Source organism: Scylla paramamosain, chromosome 29 (assembly GCF_035594125.1).
Source record: "Scylla paramamosain isolate STU-SP2022 chromosome 29, ASM3559412v1, whole genome shotgun sequence".
Classification (NCBI taxonomy): domain Eukaryota; kingdom Metazoa; phylum Arthropoda; class Malacostraca; order Decapoda; family Portunidae; genus Scylla; species Scylla paramamosain.
Genome location: NC_087179.1, coordinates 8,746,343 through 8,760,718, shown reverse-complemented (window position 1 = coordinate 8,760,718; position 14,376 = coordinate 8,746,343). Strand labels below are relative to the sequence as shown.

At 37.5% G+C, this 14,376-nt stretch overlaps 1 protein-coding gene across 1 annotated transcript in view; it reads right to left on the bottom strand.

Moving 5' to 3' along the window:
* LOC135115229 (leucine-rich PPR motif-containing protein, mitochondrial-like) overlaps positions 1-14,376 on the bottom strand; it is a 146,683-nt gene that overhangs the window by 32,107 nt on the left and 100,200 nt on the right. The window contains exon 18 of the mRNA XM_064031769.1: positions 18-177. Within this exon, the coding sequence (XP_063887839.1) occupies positions 18-177 (160 nt within the window). The remainder of the gene's footprint in view (positions 1-17; positions 178-14,376) is intronic.

Genomic DNA, 14,376 nt, shown 5'->3' with positions numbered 1-14,376 from the left:
AACTGAATCAGTCTTACTATAAGCCTTGAGAAGGTTGGAATACATCATGTCCCGGTCAATATCAAAGATGTCCTTGGTCACGGACACTAGATTGGCCAACTCTTCTATCTTGCCCATGTCCCTCAGCCACTTGCACTTTTGGTCCAGCTTGCCATTGAATGCACGAAGTCCTGGTGTCTATTGGAGGAGTGAAAAATATGTACAAATATAGCTTATAAAATAACTCATACAGGTCTACATTCTTTGGTCTACAATTCTTAAAGAAACATACTTTTTTCATAGATGCTAATTGCTCACAAAGACAGAAGATAATGTTTCAGTGTATCATAAATCTAGTTTCAAAAAGGTAAAAGGAAGGTTAATCAATTCTGAATTAAGAGCTGATGCATATGAAATAGCTCAGCAAATGGCTTTTCACCAACATGGTTTGATACCCCTCCTCCTGCTGCCACTTAAAGTTCCACTCACTCAGACCATGAAGCAGGCCTTGAAATGTCATCTATTAGCACCAGGAGTTGATTATTTCTATTCACTTTTATTGAAGTGAGTTTGTCTTTTAACAGTGATGAATACACACATATGGTAATTTAAAATGCGCTTTGCGGTTTAAGTGAGTGGTTCTTTTATCAGTGTGGGAGGCAGTAGCAATCTGTTTATACTAATGTTTATACTTGAAAGGGTAGAATATTACACTAGTCCTCACTGAAAATCTCTCATTGGTACTCCATGAATAGTGCATTCTGGACACAACACATTCAGAGTGGCCATGTAACTCATTAAAGCGAGTTAAAGCACTGCCCACCACCAAGTGTAAACAAAGAAAGTGTTAGGTTTTGCAATATTTGATGATACTACACTTAATGCACCACTCAGTCCTATCAACTGAATTCCTGCAATACAAAAGTGAGTTGATTGAGATAGGATGCCATACTGGATATGAAGGATAGTAGACAAGTTACAAAGTCATGGAGCCAACACATGCCTTTTTCCACTCAACCTTCCATCTCTTCTTATCCTTGGTGGATTAAGTTACTGGCATGTAAAAGCTTCCATAAGAAGGGCAGCAATTGACTTAAGTTAGGGGATCAACCAAAACTATTCACACCTTTTAGCTATGCACCCACCATATCTCTCTCTCTCCCCTATGTGTATATTCTCTCTCTGCACCTGTGTGTGCATTATATACACAGACATTTTTCATCTATTTTTTTTCTTCTTCTGCCTTATTCTCCTCTTATTCCTCCCAACTGCCTCCTCCCTCCTCTCTCCTAATATCCCTTCTTTTTCCTTCCTACTTCTTCACACTATGAGAATATTCACAAGAAAAATTACATATTGGTTATGATGATGATGATGATGATGATGATGATGATGATGATGATGAGGATGATAATGATGATGATGATAATGATGATGATGATGATAATGATGATGATGATGATGTTGATGGTGTGTGTGTGTGTGTGTGTGTGTGTGTGTGTGTGTGTGTGTGTGTGTGTGTGTGTGTGTGTGTGTGTGTGTGTGTGTGTGTGTGTGTGTGTGTGTGTGTGACCTATCTCTTCTCTTCTCCTTTCCCCTTTTCTTTTCCTTCTCCACCCTCTATGCTTATAAAAAAAAAAAAAAAAAAAAAAACACGGGTGTGATAAATATCCAAAAGACCCTATTCTTCCATTACAGGCCTAATTACAAATCCATGTGGTCACTTCCATGGCAACAGGGCAAAATAGATGGATGCTGGATGGCAGGTGTAGGTATAAGTCTTTGGTATGTGTGAAGAATAGACAGCAGACAAAAGCTGATACATTAAAAGGTTCACCTGCCTTTTTATTTACATTCTTTTGTGTATATTTTCATCCATTTATAGCCTCTCTCTCTCTCTCTCTCTCTCTCTCTCTCTTTCTCTCTCTCTCTCTCTCTCTCTCTCTCTCTCTCTCTCTCTCTTCCTTTTCCTCCTGCTCTTCTTCTTCCTTCTACTCCCAGTACAGGGAGGTCCCAGTAACACGAGCAGTTAAATTCCATTTAAATTGCTTGTATAATGAAACGCATAACTAATGCAAAAAAAAAAAAAAAAAAAAAAAAAAAAAGGTTAAGTTCTGTAACCCTTATCAAAGGTAAGTTTTCAAGCTAAACATATGATACCAAACACAACAAATGTATCTATATTACAGAACTGTTGATAAAGCAACCTGAAAGAGAAAACAGCATACATGAAACATGATTTCATATTAATTAAACTTATAAAATGTGTATAACACTCACCAATACAAAGTTAATCATCTGGGAACTCACCACTCTTGTGCCTCTTAACAACTTCTACCTTCTTTGTGAGTATTATTGGCACTATAACTCACTTTGCCTTACTGCTAGGAATCACACTGGAACTCAATGGCCACTTGGGAGGCATTGTTAGCACTTGAGAGGGAAAACAAGGCACAATCTATACACCACATGATCAGTCACACACACAACACCACACCACAGTGAATGAAAAAAAAACATGCCAGCAATAACACTGTAACACATACAAACAGCAATCAGTCACATAAAACACTGTACACTGTACTTGTACTGTATTGTAAATATGCTTGCAAATGATATGATGATAGAGTATGAGTATAATAATGAGCAGTAAGGCTGTAAGAATGGATGTCTCAGAGACATTAAATTCAGTTTAAAAGGAGTGGTGGGAGAGTGAATAAGAAGTAGGGGGCAAGAGAGGGCTGTGCAGTTCTCCTCCAGTGCTCACAAACTCATCTCTACACATCTGAATTATTATACATCACTATACAGCCAGAATGTGTTAGCAAGAGTGCACATTTTAAACTTTGTAATTTTACTTGTCTCAGACTCTAAAGATTACATCATCAGATTTTTGCACTCATGTAAAGAAAATAGTCCTTAATTTATATGACTTGTATCATCGGCTTCTCGTAAAATGGGTGCTCATATAAAGGGACCTCCTTGCAATAGTAAGCGCAGAATAGTTATTCAGCCTTATATAGCAAGGCCCTTAAAATCTGTTGCTATTTGGACCTCTTTTGTATTCTTTCGTATTCTTCTTTCACAGTGTGCAGGCAGAAGGAAAAGAAAGAGGGGAAGGAGATAAAGGAGGTAAGAGAGAGAGAGAGAGAGAGAGAGAGAGAGAGAGAGAGAGAGAGAGAGAGAGAGAGAGAGAGAGAGAGAGAGAGAGAGAGAGAGAGAGAGAGAGAGAGAGAGAGAGAGAGAGAGCACTGCATCAAGGTCATTCACTGGCTGTCTTTTCTATTTTTCCTCCAAACAGCACGCTTATAGAAAATTATAATAATTCAAACACAACACATAAAAAGGGCAAAAACCATAGAGCAATGAACTACATGTGTTGTTACACCGACGTAAACAAACTGACTGCCTGCAACAAGTGGTCAGTTCTCGAAGCAGTGGCTCATGTCATGTTGCCAAACTCCATCCGTAGTGCACGGGACTTTCAAACTGAGTCGGCTACTCCAGATTTTGTCTGTTGCTTCTGAAATCTGTTAAAGCAGCATCCATAGTAGTGAGGTATGAGTTTTATATATATATATATATATATATATATATATATATATATATATATATATATATATATATATATATATATATATATATGACACTCGCCAGCAAGAAGTGGGTACTGAAGAATGTGCTCCACGTACTTTTCAAACAACATATAATGTCCATACAAAATGAAAGAAAGTATTTGGTATATATTCATACAGGGTGGCATGATGCCCCTACTTAGTTGCCATATACAGTGGAACCTCAGTTTTTTAATTTAATTCATTGCTGAATGTCGTTTGAAATCCGAAACGTAAAAAAAAATTAAACTACTTTCCCCATGGGAATCAATGTAAAATAGATTAATCTGTTCTCAGTTACCCGTCCACCATGTCTTAGTGGGTAATGACCAATGCTCCCACTGCTAAGATGGCTGCTCCACAACATCTCTAGCTTACAAATTTTCTAAAGCTCCCACTGCTAACATGGCTGCTCCACAACATCTCTAGCTTACAAATTTCCTATCAAGAAAGAATGTACTGAATGAACTTAGTGACACAAAACTCATCAAAAGACACTGTTTAGACTATGCACGCATTCTCTTTGTCACCGATCAAGTGAAGGAAGCCTTACAGAGTGACACAGAGAGGAGCAATACACTGCCAAAATGGTGATCATGACACTAAGACATCTTGCTGCTGGGAAAACCTACCGGAAAAATGCAGTTGTGCAGTAGTGATGGCATTGTGGGTCATAGAGAGTGCCACAGGAAACTCAGGATTACTCCTGAGTGCCGAACCTTGTTTGTTTACATCCAGGTTCTTCAATGGGATCACATTTAACTCATTTCAAAGATTGAATTACTTTCTTACTCTCTGTGTCTCTCCTCCAAACATATAAAAACAGGAAATATTTATAGAAACTATGAATTAGTAATAAATGGCAGCTTCTTCTACGTCTTGTATCATTTGAAATCAAGTAGCTTTGTTAAAAAAACTAATTGCGGTATGGCAACTGAAGCAATTTTGAGTTAAAAATTTTTGTTTGAAAACCAAGTTGTTAAAAAATGAGATGTTCAGTAACTGAGGTTTCACTGTATTATAACACAAGTGGTCCTCGTACCTGCCACATCAACTTTCAAAAGGTTCCATACTCTCCTATTCTAGCTAAGTTGTACACATGTACAACATTGGTTCTGCTACCAAAATTAATTCATGTTGTATGAACATACAACATTAGTGAAATCCAGTAATGAAGGGTTTTAAGGATGGCTATGGATAACTTAATGACACAGTGGGTGAATGAAAATGTTAGGTTGGATAAAATATTTATAAAGGATTCATGTGATGGTGAAAGTGGACTACTAGAGCCCATTAAGTAAAAATTACCATACATACAGTAGTAGAGTGTACAATGAAAATGAGGAGTGAAAAGAGATGAAGATCATAAAATCAGAAGGTACAAATACAGAAAGATAAATTTTTAAGGTTTGAGAAACTACCATGAATGTACAGACTGGTGTAAGTTTAATATAGCTGTGGAAGTGGAAGAAATGTGGAGGGAGTTGATAACCATATACGAAGATGTGAGGAAACTTGTGCCAAAGAAAAAAGAAAAAATGTCAGAAAGCAGGAGTGGTTTCATGAAAGATGTGAGGAGGTGAGAAAAAGAAGAGAAATGGCCTGTAATAAATGGAGAAAAAGAAAAACACAATAGAATTGGGAGATATACAAGAGGGTGAGAAATAAATACTCAAAAGTACAGATAGAAGAAATATGTAACAATGAGACCTTGTTAATAAGTGCAAAGATGATCCCAGACTTTTCTATTTATATGTATAAAAAAAAAAAAAAGGTAAGTTATATGTTAATAGTATGGTTGTGGAGGGAGAAGCAGAAATAGCTGAAGTGATGAGTGAATGCTTCCAAATTATTTTCAACAGGGAAACTGTGTTCATCAGACCAGAAGTGGCAAGTGAGAATGCATGCAGATGGATTAAGTGAGATTGAGGTGACTGAGTGAGGTGAGGAAGATGATAGAAAACTGTATGTAAAGAAAGCCCATGGGCTAGATGGAGTGTCCAATTGGGTGTTATGGGAATGTAGCACTTGATTAGCTAGCAAAGTGCATGTAATTGTGTGCTTGCTGAAAAAATTATAAGTACCTAATGATTGGAAAAGAGCTGACATTGTGCCCATTTATAAGCAGCAAAAAGGAGCAACCTTTCAACTATAAACCATTGTCAATAATAACTGTGGTAACAAAATATGTGAAAAGTTGGGTAACAGAAGATAGACTGAGTATTTAGAAGAAAATGAAGTGCTGGCAGACAAACAGTTTGGTTTCAGAGAGGAAGATCATGTACAACGAACTTATGTTACTATTCTAGTGTTATAGATGTTGTCCAGGAGAGACAGGGATGAGTTGAAGGCATGTATTTGGATTTGAAGATGTGCGATATGAGGCCCCACAAAAGACTTGTGGAAACTGGAAAATACTGGAGGTTTAAAAGGAACTCTTGAAATGGATAACCAGTTTTCTGACAGACAGAGAAATGAGAACAGTGGTTAGAAACAAAATCCTCTTGGAGAAAGGTATTTAGTGGAGTCCTGCAGGGATCAGTCTTGGCATCTGTGATGTTTGCAATCTATGTGAATGACATGATGGAAGGAGTGACTAGTTATGAGTCTATTTGCTGATGATGCAAAGCTAATGGGAAATATGGACAGGAAGGAGAATTGTGCCACTTTGCAAGATCTGAATGTAATTTGGGAGTGGAGTCAAAGATGGGAAATAGAATTTAACACAAAAAATGTAGAAAAAGTTTGGACAAAGTAGTAAAAGACCAGAGTATTGTTACACTATAGGAAAATAGTTCATTGGAGTGTGGAGTGAAAAGAAAGATCTTGGAGTCACCATTACTGACAAACATAAGAACATAAGAAATAAGGGAAGCTGCGAGAAGCCAACAGGCTTACACATGGCATATATACCTACCTATTTCCACCTATCATCTCCATTCATAAATCCGTCTAATCTTCTCTTAAAGCTTCCTAATGTCTTAGCACTAACAACTTGATTACTGAGTCCGTTCCATTCATCTACCACTCTATTTGAGAACCAATTTCTTCCTATCTCTTTTAAACCTAAATTTTTCAAGCTTGAACCCATTATTTCTTGTTCTGTCCTGGTTACTGATCCTAAGAATTTTGCTTATGTCTCCCTTGTTATAATCCTTATACCACTTTAAAGACTATCAGGTCCTCTCTTAACCTACGTCTCTCTAAAGAATGTAGATTTAACTACATCTCTCTAAAGAATGCAGATTTAACTATGTCTCTCTAAAGGATGTAGATTTAATAGCTTCAATCTTGCCTCAAAAGGAATACTTCTCATCCCCTGTATCCTTTTAGTCATTATTCTTTGTACTGATTCTAATAGACCTATATCCTTCCTGTAATATGGGGACCAGATCTGCACAGCATACTCTAGATGAGGTCTGACCAGCGCCAAATATAACTTTAATATTACTTCTGGCCTACTACTTTTAACACTCCTAAAAATTGATCCTAATACCCTATTTGCCCTGCTACTGGCCTCTATGCATTGCTTTATTGGACAGAGTTCAGAGCTAACTATAACTCCTAAATTTTTTTTGTACCATGAACCTACAAGTTTCATTGTTTATTGTGTATCTACTGTGTAGGTTTCCTCTAAGTTGCATTTGTTGATATTAAACTGCATTTGCCATCTGTCTGTCCATTCGTTCATCCTATCTAAATCTGCCTGCAAGGCAATGGCATCTGATTCTGACCTAATTAATCTATCTATCTTTGTGTCATCAGCAAATTTAATAACATCACTACTAATTCCACTAACCAAGTCATTGATATATATTCAAAACAACAATGGCCCCAATACTGATCCCTGTGGCACCCTACTAATTACATGACAACACTCGGATTTAGAGCCGTTTATTGCAACTCTGTCACCTGTCACTTAGCCATGACCTTATCCAGCCTAACACCTTCCCATCTATCCTGTGTGCCCTAATCTTTCTCAGCAGCCTCTGATGGGGTACCTTGTCAAACACTTTACTAAAGTCCAGATATAGGATATCATAACTATCACCATTATCTGCTGCCTCAAACACTTTACTGTAAAAACTTAACAAGGTCATCAGGCAAGACTTCTCCTTCGTGAAGCCATGCTGTGACTGATTTATCAAATTATGTTTGTCTGAATGCTCCCTAATGCTCTTCGCTATTATTAACTCCATTATTTGACCTACAACAGAAGTTAAGCTGACAGGTCTATAATCAGACATTAAAGTTTTATCTTTCTTAAAGATGGGTACTACATTAGCCTGTCTTCACATTACTGGTACCTCACCTGACTCAAGCGATTTCCTAAAGACAGAAACTAATGGCTCACTAATAACCTCTTTGCATTCCTTAAGTACTCTGGGATATATTTCATCTGGTCCTGATATCTTGAACTTTTTTAGCCTATCTAACTCCTGTTCCACTACCTCCTTAGTTATGGTAATATCTGTCAGCTTCTTATTCTCATCTGCTCTAAACATCTGCTCACTATTTGGCATATCCTGCATGTTTTCTTGGGAAAAACAGTTAAAAAAAAACCCATTCAGAATTTTACTAATCTCCTTCCCAGAACTAACCAGCTCCCCATCTGCTGCCTTTAATGTACTTATTGTATCCTTATTCTTCGTCCTGTATACCTGATAAAATCCCTTGGGGTCCGTCTTTGTCTGGTTGGCTACCTTTGATTCGTAATTGCTTTTAGCTTTCCTTGTTAACCTCCTGACTGTTCTAATTCATTATATTGTGGCCTTAAAACCTCTTCCCCTGCCTTCAATCTCTTATATATATATATATATATATATATATATATATATATATATATATATATATATATATATATATATATATATATATATATATATATATATATATATATATATATATATATATATATATATATATATTCTACCCTAAATAGTATTTTAACCTAACAGTCATCCATTTAGGATCAATTTTCTGTGATCTTATTGCTCCATATGGGATGTTTGCCAACTATTCTGTATACAATGTATCTACAAAATATTTATACAATCATCTACATTTGCTTCACCCAATCCTCTCATCTTGGCCCCTTTCATCCTCCCCACTCACTCATCTACTTGCCTTGACCTCACCTCTCCCATCTCAGCATGACCTGACCCTCCAACATACTTACACATACCTCCCCCTCTCTCTCTTCTCCAACTCTTCCAGACACTTTTCCCTCCTCTTGCCCAACACCTTCACACCTCACCTCATTTCCCTCATCCTGCCTTATCTCTCTCAACTCCATCCTGGACTTAACCTCACCCTGTGTCCATTGCCAGTCAACTCCTTGGAGGTACCTTTTTAATCCCTCAAAATCAGCTCTCCTAAAGTCAGGTATTTTACTAGTGTTTTTGTTTCTAAAAGTTTCCTCCCATTTTAATTTGTACCTAATTTCCTAATGGTAACTGTCTGTCACTGGAAAAATATGTCAGCAGGGTAACATGTGAGACCTACAATTTACTGAGAAATATAGAAACTGCTTTTTAATTACCTGGATGATATAATAAGGAAATTGATTGTGATAACAACATGAATGGAATATGCTGAAGCGTTACAGTCTCCAAGTACTAAGAGAGACAAGGGAAAGTTTGAACAAATACAGAGAGCTGCAACAAACATGCCTCCAACTCTATATATGTCATATCAGGAGAGATTGAAGAAATTAAATCTCCTCACTTTGGAAGAGAGAAGAAAGAGAGAAAAGATCTGACTGCTATGTTCAAGATCGTCAGAAATTGAGAAGTTAGACCATTGAGACCTGGTGGTGAGAAATTACAGAAGTATAAGAGGACATGACCTGAAGGTGAAGTCTGAAGTGAGTCTGCAAAAGGGATATAAAAAACAACTGTTTTCCACAACAAATTACTGGAGATTGGAATGAGCTGGAAAGAGATGTAGTACATGCTAGGGCAATACATGACTTTAAAGAGATAATGGATAACAGTAAGTATTGAAATGGGATAACACGAACATAGACTCCTCCTCCCATAAATCACAACTAGCTATATACAAATAGGTAGGTAAATACCACAGCTGGGTGCGATAACAAAAAAATTAATCACAATAACTGATAAATTGATAACAGTAACCTTATTGGCAATAACCCAGTAATCAATAACTGGTGATAAATTTTGATAAATTGATAACAGTAACCTAATTGGCAATAACCAGTAATCAATAACTGGTGATAAATTTATCACCTGATAACTGGTAGCTGATAAATCAGTAAATCCAAAATTTTGATACTAATGATAACAATATTGATATTTTAAATAAAAAGATGATAAGTGGAAAGACAAACATGGCAGTATAAATACAATAGATCTGTTCTCATATTCTTATTTATTTTACTCTAAGACTGTTATGGTTTTTCTCCTTCTCAGTATAATAATTTATTCATATATTCCAAGTTTATAAGTACCTAATAAGTACCTAATGATTGGAAAAGAGCTGACATTGTGCCCATTTATAAGCAGCAAAAAGGAGCAACCTTTCAACTATAAACCATTGTCAATAATAACTGTGGTAACAAAATATGTAAAAAGTTGGGTAACAGAAGATAGACTGAGTATTTAGAAGAAAATGAAGTAGAAATAGCCTACACATGATGGCAGACAATTGCAGCGCTCCAGTGCTATTTTTAAAACTTGTCCCATGTAAGTATCTCTTGGAAATAACTTTTGGAATGGGACTACAATAGGCTATGCAACAACAAACTTGATTCATTCCAGTGTAGCATTTGTTATGGCAAATGTCCATTATGGTGACTGAAGAAGCTATGGGAAAAGATTAATTGGCTTCCAGGGAACCAGAAAATAATATAAAAAAAACCCTCAATTTTCCAAAAAATATATCAAAATGAGCACATTTGCACTACTAAATCTGGGATAATACAACAAATATATACAGTACCCTCCCGAGTTTCATGCCTAGCCGTAAATTCTTACCAATCCAAGTTTCACACATTATTACCCCAAGTTTTGTGCTGCTTTGACAAATATAGGTCACATTTACCTACTGTCAGTGTCACACATATGCATACAGTAAATCCTGCACAAGTTGGAGCTCTCTCTCTCTCTCTCTCTCTCTCTCTCTCTCTCTCTCTCTCTCTCTCTCTCTCTCTCTCTCTCTCTCTCTCTCTCTCTCTCTCTCTCTCTCTCTCTGTGAAAGTAAGAACAATCCTAAAGATTGCTAAAGTAGAATGAGACTGATCAAGAATGAAAATAGAATTACATATACAAGAGTAAGAAAGGGTGAGAAATGATAAAGCAAAAATTACATGAATAAATAAATAAAATGAATGAATAAGAGAGAGAGAGAGAGAGAGAGAGAGAGAGAGAGAGAGAGAGAGAGAGAGAGAGAGAGAGAGAGAGAGAGAGAGAGAGAGAGAGAGAGAGAGAGAGAGAGAGAGAGAGAGAGAGAGAGAGAGAGAGAGAGAGAGAGTTTCACTCCCTTGTCCCTTATTTCTGACAGATAAGGGGGAGGGGAGTTGAAAGGGAGGGAGGTTTGAGACAAGATGAAAGAAGGGAGAGGAAAGGAAAGAAAGGAGGGGAAAGAAAAAAAGGGAGGAAGGGACAGGTGAGCAGCAGTTCACACAGCTGGTGGATTAGCCTTGTGAGCTTTAGTTTGTTACTCTGATTAAATTTTTATTAAAATTTCATTGTCAACACATATGGCAAGTTTGTCTTGCTACTTTTGGTTAGTTGTTCTGATTAAATTTTTATTAAAATTTCAGTGCTCACACTAGTTCATTATGCCAGTTTTAGTTTGTTATTCTAATTAGATATTTTAAAAATTTCAGTGTGTTATTGTAGTTGTATGTTATAACGACTGGTTGTTGTGTATCCCACTATATTCTGCAAAAGTGCCGAAACATCAAGTTTTCCCAAACATTAGATGTTGAAAGACAGGACTTTTACTGTATTTGTATGTATGTATGAATGTATGGAGAGAGAGAGAGAGAGAGAGAGAGAGAGAGAGAGAGAGAGAGAGAGAGAGAGAGAGAGAGAGAGAGAGAGAGAGAGAGAGAGAGAGAGAGAGAGAGAGAGAGAGAGAGAGAGAGAGAGAGAGAGAGAGAGAGAGAGAGAGAGAGAGAGAGAGAGGATCCTTAGCTGAAAGATGTGATTTGTTTTAGATGATATCCTTCCTTTAAGTTAACTGGCATACATGCCAATAAGTTAAATCCACCAAGGATCAGAATTACAGGAGGAGGCAGTTGACATCTGCCAAAATGATAATTACTCCCAGTAAGGTTTAATGCAATGAATTGGGGGTGCTGTGAACTTTTCAATAAATCCAGCTGCAACCTCACTGAATGTTTACCTTTGTCTCACAACACAAGGGAACAGTCACAGCCTGCCCTCTAAAGACAACTCTCTTCCTTCACACAAAATTACATGCATCTCATTACACACACACCTTTCACTCAAGATTCAAAATTATCATGGCGACTCCTACACCAGCCTCGAAGACGCCATCTGGGAAGGGAGCCATTAATGCCTTTTGATATCAACCCTAAGTGTTTTGACACCCCCCTCATCTTTTTCTATGCTAACGTCTGCAAGATTTGCAGTCTTATATCTAGTTTTCAATCTGTAGAACACCACCTCTCCCCTGTTAAACCTCTTCATGTTTTCCTTAATGAAACACAGGTGTCTAAGGCAACCGACAGTATCACCTTTTTCTGTCCCCTCTTACTTCCTCTATCCTCATTTTCAATCCAAAGCTGAATGCCTACGTTTGTGTGTGCAATGACTTACCCTACTCTCATGCTCACACTCTTGAATCTTCTGAGTTTTCCACCATTCTGGCTATGACTACACTGAGTTTTCCACCATCTGGCTATGACTAGAGTCACAATCAAACTAAATTTATCTGTGCTGTAATACCTCTCACCTAACTTCTCTGCCTTTAAGAAATTCTTAGACTACTTAACTTCCAAAGTGGAGCACATTCTGACTCTCTTCCCTTTTGTGGAGATCTCCATTCCTGGAGACTTCAATGTTAACCACCAGCTTTGGTTTTCTTCTCCCTTCACTGACCATCCTGGTGATACTAGTCTTAAACTCTGCTATCCTCCATGACCTAGAGCAACTGGTGCAACACCCTACCTTGTATTACTGACTGTCTTGGAGATACATCCAACATTCTTGATCTTTTCCTAACCTCTAATCCTTCTGCTTATGTATGCTATTACCCTCTCTCCTCCATTGGGCTCCTCTGATCACAATCTCATATCTGTATCTTGTCCTATCGCTCCAATCCCTCTTCTGGAGATGGAGATGCCTCCCGATGTTTTGCCTCTGCTAGTTGGGGGGAGATATTGAGAGGAGATATTGGGAGGAGATATTAAGCTGACTTTCCTTGGAATGACTACTGCTTTTGTGTCAGAGACCCATCTTTGTGTGCTGAATGCATAACTGAGGTGATAAGTGTCTCGCATGGATGCATACATTCCTTACTTTTTCTCTCAACCTAAACCTTCCAAACCTTGGTTTAACACAGCCTGTTCTCATACTATACATGATAGAGAGGTCGCCCACAAAGGGTACTTGAGCCTTTCATCACCTGAATCTCATGCGCTTTATATTTCTGCCTGGAATCATGCCAAGTCTGTTCTCCAACTAGCCAAAAACTCCTTCATTATTGGAAAGTGTCAAAATCTTTTAAGATCTAACTCCCATCATGACTTCTGGCATCTAACCAAAAACATGTCCAATAACTTTACTTCTTCATCTTTCCCTCTTTTATTTCAACCTGATGGCACAACTGCCAGCCATCTCATCTATTTCTAAAGCTGAATTTTTTTGCTCAAACCTTTGCTACAAACTCCACCTTAAATGATTCAGGGCTTGTTCCTCCCTCTCCTTCATCCTCTAACTACTTGATGCTACTCATTAAAATCCTTTGCAGTGATATTTTCCATGCCCTCGTTGGCCCAAACCCTCAGAAGGCTTATGGACTTGATGGGATTCTTCCTAATGTTCTCCAAAACTGTGCCTCCATGCTTGCACCTTGCCTAGTCAAACTCTTTCAACTCTGTCTATCAACATCTACTTTTCCTTCTTGCTAGAAGTCTGCCAACATTCAGCCTGTTCCTTAAAAGGGTGACCATTCTAATTTCCCAAACTACTGTCCTATTACTTTAATTTCCTGTCTATTTAAAGTTTTTAATCTATCCTCAACAGGAAGATTCTTAAACATCACTTCACAAACTTCTATGGATTCCATCAAAGCCACTCTACTGGTGATCTGGGTTTCCTTACTGAGTCTTGGTCATCCTTTTTTTAGAGATTTTGGTGAAACTTTTGCTATTGCCTTAGACATATCAAAAAGCTTTTGATACAATCTGACACAAATCTTTGATTTCTAAACTACCCTACTACAGCTTCTATCCTTTTCTCTATGACTTCATCTCAAGTTTCCTTTCTGACCATTCTATTGCTGCAGTGGTAGAAGGTCACTGTTATTCTAAATCCATTAACAGTGGTGTTCTTTAGGGTTCTGTCCTGTTACCTATTCTCTTCCTATTATTCATCAATGATCTTCTAAAACCAAACTTCTTGTCCTATCCACTCCTATGCTGATGACACCACTCTGCACTTTTCCATATCTTTTTTTTTAGATGTCCAACCATTCAGGAAGTAAATAGTTCATACAGGGAAGCCACAGAATGCCTGGCTTCTGATCTCTCTATAATTTCTGACTGGGGCAGAACAAACTTAATATTGTT